This window comes from Nematolebias whitei, chromosome 4 (assembly GCF_014905685.2).
Source record: "Nematolebias whitei isolate Nwh7 chromosome 4, NemWhi1, whole genome shotgun sequence".
Taxonomy (NCBI): Eukaryota; Metazoa; Chordata; class Actinopteri; order Cyprinodontiformes; family Rivulidae; genus Nematolebias; species Nematolebias whitei.
This window is the reverse complement of record NC_056501.1, coordinates 1,310,669-1,316,568: the sequence shown is the minus strand read 5'-3', so window position 1 is coordinate 1,316,568 and position 5,900 is coordinate 1,310,669. Positions and strand designations below refer to the sequence as shown.

Here is a 5,900-nt window from a genome sequence, read left to right as displayed (position 1 = left end):
TCAGAGTGGATCAACCAGTTTGCTGCTGACAACCAGAACCAGCTGATCACATGATCAAGAAGGACCATCAGCCTAACAATGGATCATTAGCACCTGATGGCTGTTTACTGTTCACAGAGGGCTGAGTGATACTAGCAATCACAGCATTGTAAGAGGGGGACAGTTGAACCCGGAGGCTCCACCCCTGTTTAATGATGGACGGTTTCTTTTCACAAAGATGGCCTCCTTTACTCCTCTCTCAAACCATCGTTCCTCTCTGTCCAGGATGTGAACATCTTCATCCCTGAAAGAGTGACCGCTGGCCTGGAGATGAGTGTAGACCTCAGAGATGAACCAGTCTTTGCCGTAACCCCAAAATACATTACGGCAAAGACTGGTTCATCCCAAAGATCCAGTCCCCCGGCACAAACAGAGTAATGTTGTGTATGTTGTTCAGTGTCAGGAGGGTGATCAGTCTTACATCGGGGAAACTAAACAGCCACTGGCCAAAAGGATGGCCCAGCACAGAAGATCAACATCATCAGGCCAGGACTCTGCGGTCAGGTATGGGTCCAGAATCAGCTGGTTCTGGTTGTCAGCAGCAAACTGGTTGATCCACTCTGAGAAGGTGCTATTTAAGAGACTGAGCTGAATACAGCACCTCAGACTGAGGAAGTCTCTTGGATGAGAGACGAAACGTTTCTACATTTTTTTTTTGCTTTTTGTTTTTTTGAATGTCCAGAGGACCAGATTTAACTTTTTTGGAATTTACATCTCATCGTCAGTTTCTACTCAAGTCATTTAAACATGGTCCAGTTGTTCTGAAGTTTATTAATGAAGATAATTAATCCTGTTTTCATGAAATTTGTGATTCCTCTCTGAAAGACGTTCGGTTTCGGCGGGGCTGTGGTGAGGAGGAGTCGGCGGAGGTGGAGGAGGCCATGAGGAAGAGCGTGTCTCCGTTGCCAGGCAACGAGAGTGGGAGCTCGGCCCGCACCACTCTGGTTTTTGGCGTTCCTCTGGAGGAGGTGTCCCTCACACACACGGCTGGCGGCCACGAGGTTCCTGCGCTGGTGAAGCATGTGGTGGACTTCATCGAAGAGCACGGTGAGACACGAGGACCGACGAGATGGTTTTATTATCAGCTGTGGGAAATGTCTACATCCAGAGGTTCTGTTGGGTTTATCAAATGTCTACAACTAAACCAGGGGAGCCCAGACCTTTTCCAGCATGTGAGCTCCTTTTAAAATGACCAAGTCAAAGTGATCTATCTACAATAAGGCCCCGTTTATACGAGAACAACCTCTAGAAACATTAGTGTTTTTTCAATGCTTATTGGGGGTAATAAGTATGAGTGTGTTTACATGAAAACGCTGTTGTTTCCATGTCGGTCACGTTGCCAGATAAGTAAGTAAACTGTATTTATATAGCACTTTTCATAGATAAAAAATCACAGTGCTTTACAGAAATACACCAATACAGGTTTAGGTTTTTGACTCAAATATTCAATGGCATATTTGAGGGTGAGAAAATGCCTCAGGAATGGAGAAGAAGTGCTGGTGGCCATTTTTAAGAACAAGGGTGATGTACAGAGTTGTAGCAACTACAGGGGAATTAAGTTGATGAGTCACATGATGAAGATCTGGGAGAGAGTTGTGGAAGCTAGACTTGGATGAGAGGTGACTATCTGTGAGCAGCAGGATGGTTTCGTGCCAAGAAAGAGAAAGAGCACCACAGATCCATCTTTGCTTTGAGAATGTTGATGGAGAAGTACAGAGAGGGTCAGAAAGAACTCCATTGTGTCTCTGTGGATTTAGAAAAATCATCTGACAGGGTGCCGAGGGAGGAGGTGTGGTGTTACATGAGGACATCTGGAGTGGCAGAGAAGTATGTTAGACTGGTACAGGACAGGTATGAGGACAGCAGGACATGTATGAGGACAGCAGGACATGTATAAGGACAGCAGGACATGTATGAGGACAGTAGGGCATGTATAAGGACAGCAGGACATGTATGAGGACAGTAGGACATATATAAGGACAGCAGGACAGGTATGAGGACAGCCGGACATGTATGAGGACGCAGGACAGTGGTGAGACGTGCTGTAGGAGTGACAGATAGCTTCAAGGTGGAGGTGGGAGTGCATCAAGGATCAGCTCTGAGCCCCTTCTTGTTTGCTCTGGTGATGGACCGACTAACAGATGAGGTCAGGCAGGAACCCCCATGGACTATGATGTTTGTAGATGACAATGTGATCTGTGGAGAGAACAGGGAACAGGTGGAAGAGAACTTGGAGAGGTGGAGGTATGCACTTGAAAGAAGAGGAATGAAAGTCAGCCGTAGTAAGACAGAGTCCATGTGTGTGAATGAGAGGGAGGAGGTGGAACAGTGAGGCTACAAGGAGCAGAGGTCACAAAGCTGCAGGACTTCAAGGACTCTGGGTCCACTGTCCAGGAACATGGGGAGTGTGGTGAAGAGGAGAAGAAGAGAGTCCAGGCAGGATGGAGTGATGGAGTGATGGAGAAAAGTTTCTGGAGGGATTTGTGACAAAAGGGTGTCAGCAAAGGTCAAAGGAAAAGTTAACAAGACAGTGGTGAGACCAGCTATGTTGTATGGTCTGGAGACAGAGACATGGACAAAAAGACAGGAGACAGAACTGGAAGTGTCAGAAATTAAGATGCTAATGTCCTCCTTAGGAGTGACAAGGATGGAGAAGATCAGGAATGAGATCATCAGAGGTACAGCACAGGTTGAACAACTGGGAGATAAAGTTAGAGAGGACACACTGAGATGGTTTGGACATGTCCAGAGGAGGGACAGTGGTTTGGACATGTCCAGAGGAGGGTTAGGGTCACTTTCAGCTGTAAAGGTTCTGTCCTCGTGAGTTTACGTGTCACTGCCCATGTGGTCAGGTCGTTTGGACCTCGAGGGGCTCTTCCTGGTTAATGGTAACGCAGAGCGAGTGGACTGGCTGCGTCAGCGTTATGACAGCGGCGAGGAGGTGGAGCTGGAGAAGGAGGCCGACCTGGCGTCAGCGGTCAGTTTGCTGCGACTCTTTCTTCAGGAGCTTCCAGACCCCGTCATCCCGACGGATGTCCAAGGACACATAATCCAGCTACACCAAGGTGTGTTTCTCTCACTCTTTCAGCTTTTCAGCCTCACCCATTCATCCCTCTGTTTTATTTTTACCCTCAGAAAACAAGATTTTACCTGCTTTTTCTCAAAGTGAGCTCAGATATTTTGTTTGATTTGAACATTTTATAGAACTTTATCTTTCAAAAAGCGTTCAACACAAAAACAACTGGACTTTATTTGTAACAGAAGACGTTTCGCTCCTCATCCGAGGAGCTTTCTCAATTCAAAGAGCAGAGAGTGAGAGATACAGGTTATAAGTCTGAGTGAGATAAGATACACACACACACACACACACACATGTAGATTTGACAAGTCACACCTAAACAAACATTAACAGTAAGAGTCTTTTGTTCCTCTAATTCACAGACGAGGCCCCTCTGTTCCCATCAGGTGTGAAAACCGTCTGGGAATCTGTTTTAAAGTTGCATTATAGGTTTTTGAAAGTGGAAATCTGAGGCCTCCTCCTCTGTTAAGAGACGGCTTTTCTCTTTTTACATAAATTGCTTCCTTCACCTCCCTCTCTTTATCTAGAACTTTAGAACTTTATCTTCTTCTCCTTAAATCCCAGGTTTGTTTTAAACGGTTAATAACTAAAAAGGTCATCTAACTAGATTAGAGCTTTAGTTATACGGCGGGGCGAGACATCTTTATGATGGTTTTGGAAATTGACTAACACGTAGTATTGTGAATTACTGGAATATTTACATTAGTACTGACATTATACTGAACAAATATTTAGAGGCCTGTTTTGAATCGAGAGGTAAATATGAAAACTGTTGATGGCTGATATTTAATCTCATTCTTAAATCTCCCCTTCCTTTTTGTTTCACGTCAGAGTCCTGCTGTTTTCTCCTCTTGCTGTTATGTATCATCTTAGTCCTTCTGCCATGACGTTTTACTTTTGAAGACATCTAGATTACAGAGGGATGAGGACGACTGGATATTTTTTATATAGTATTTGTGTCGCCCTTGTGGTATTTTATAATGACACAAAAAAATTATCTTTTGACTCGGTCATCTTTTCCTGCCTCACATCCTTTAACCGGCTCAGTTTAAGAAGATTAAATGTTATAATTTCCCTTGAAGAGTGTCATTTCAGTAAAAATAAACGAAGCAGCTGTGATCAGTACAGCAGAATCGTCGGTCATCGTGCGTTTTCTGCTCTTGAACACAGATCACAGCAGTGAGGACGAGCTGTGCAGGAACCTGAAGTATGTCCTGCAGCAGCTTCCCCAGCTCAACTACGCTCTGTTGCGTTTCCTGTGCCGCTTCCTGTCCAACGTGGCATCACTTCAGCCGGAGAGCTGGAACGTTGCGGCGCTGGCTGCTGTCTTCGGACCAGATATTTTCCAGTAAGAAGGTTTTTAAGAGAGCGACCATCATGTAGGATCAATAATTACTGTTAGGAACAATTGGCTCCTGCAGAAGCATTAAAAGTTTTAAAAGTTGGGATTTTTTTTTATTACAACATACTTTGTGAAACATCTAGAACATTTGTGCGTCAGTGTGAACTGTCTTCTTCATCTGCAGCCTGTCAGCTGAAAGAGGAGACATCCGAGACCAGGAGTCGGTCAGCAGAGTCCTGGCAGAGCTGCTGGACAATCAGGAGGGCCTGTTTGACTCGGAGGATGAAGACGTGTCCACCACTAACGACTACAGCTCCATCAATGAACAGGTGCGCTTCCTTCACTGTCGTTCCTCCTCCTCCTCCACGGGACTCAACTCAAATCTACATCAGTTCATGTGAAACACATTTAAATGGCCACATTTAATTCAAAAGCTTTTGCAGACGTTTTTCTTTGTAGTAAATGTTTTTCTTGGCCAGAAGATGAAGATGAAAAACGTTGCACAACATTCCTCTGATAAAGTGTTAGAGGTGTCAAACCACAGTCTGTCCTCATGCTGACGTTTGAAATTAACAAAATTATTAGATTTTTACATTTCATAGAATCAACTTAAACTTTCCACCAGCAGTCACATGTTGAAGTGTCCCTGGGCAAGATGAACCCTCATCGCCTCTGATGTGTCCCATCAGTGTCGGAATGTGATAAAGCTCTGATTAGTCTCTACAGTTCAGTTCAATTCAGTTTATTCATAAAGCAACAAATCACACCAAGTTGTCTCAGGGACTTTACAGGAACATTCACATAAAAGCCAGTTAGTAAAGTTCTCTATCTGAGGAATCCAGCAGACAAGTTGAATCTTGGCTTCGTTGCAGTCTCCCATCCTGAGCAAGCACAGTGGAGACAGTGGGAAGAAAAACTCCCTTTAACAGGAAGAAACCTCCAGCAGAACCAGGATCAGGACAAGAGACCATCTGCTTTGACCGGCTGGTTGAGAGGACAGGAAGGAGAGACAGACGAACACAGAATGGTAGGTCCAGGTATAGGTCCAGGTCCAGATATAGGTCCAGGTCCAGGTCCAGGTATGGGTCCAGGTATAGGTCCAGATATAGGTCCAGGTCCAGATATAGGTCCAGGACCAGATATAGGTCCAGGTCCAGGTCCAGGTATGGGTCCAGGTATAGGTCCAGGTATAGGTCCAGGTCCAGATATAGGTCCAGGTATAGGTCCAGGTCCAGATATAGGTCCAGGTCCAGGTATAGGTCCAGGTCCAGATATAGGTCCAGGTCCAGGTCCAGGTATGGGTCCAGGTATAGGTCCAGGTCCAGATATAGGTCCAGGACCAGATATGGGTCCAGGTCCAGGTATGGGTCCAGGTATAGATATAGGTCCAGGTCCAGATATAGGTCCAGGTCCAGGTATGGGTCCAGGTATAGATATAGG

At 45.3% G+C, this 5,900-nt stretch overlaps 1 protein-coding gene across 1 annotated transcript in view; it reads left to right on the top strand.

Moving 5' to 3' along the window:
* Nucleotides 1-5,900, top strand: part of fam13b (family with sequence similarity 13 member B) — a 236,746-nt gene that overhangs the window by 136,337 nt on the left and 94,509 nt on the right. The window contains exons 3-6 of the mRNA XM_037675138.1: nucleotides 865-1,086; nucleotides 2,892-3,104; nucleotides 4,289-4,466; nucleotides 4,645-4,789. Coding sequence (XP_037531066.1) covers nucleotides 921-1,086; nucleotides 2,892-3,104; nucleotides 4,289-4,466; nucleotides 4,645-4,789 — 702 coding nt within the window. The 5' untranslated portion in view covers nucleotides 865-920. The remainder of the gene's footprint in view (nucleotides 1-864; nucleotides 1,087-2,891; nucleotides 3,105-4,288; nucleotides 4,467-4,644; nucleotides 4,790-5,900) is intronic.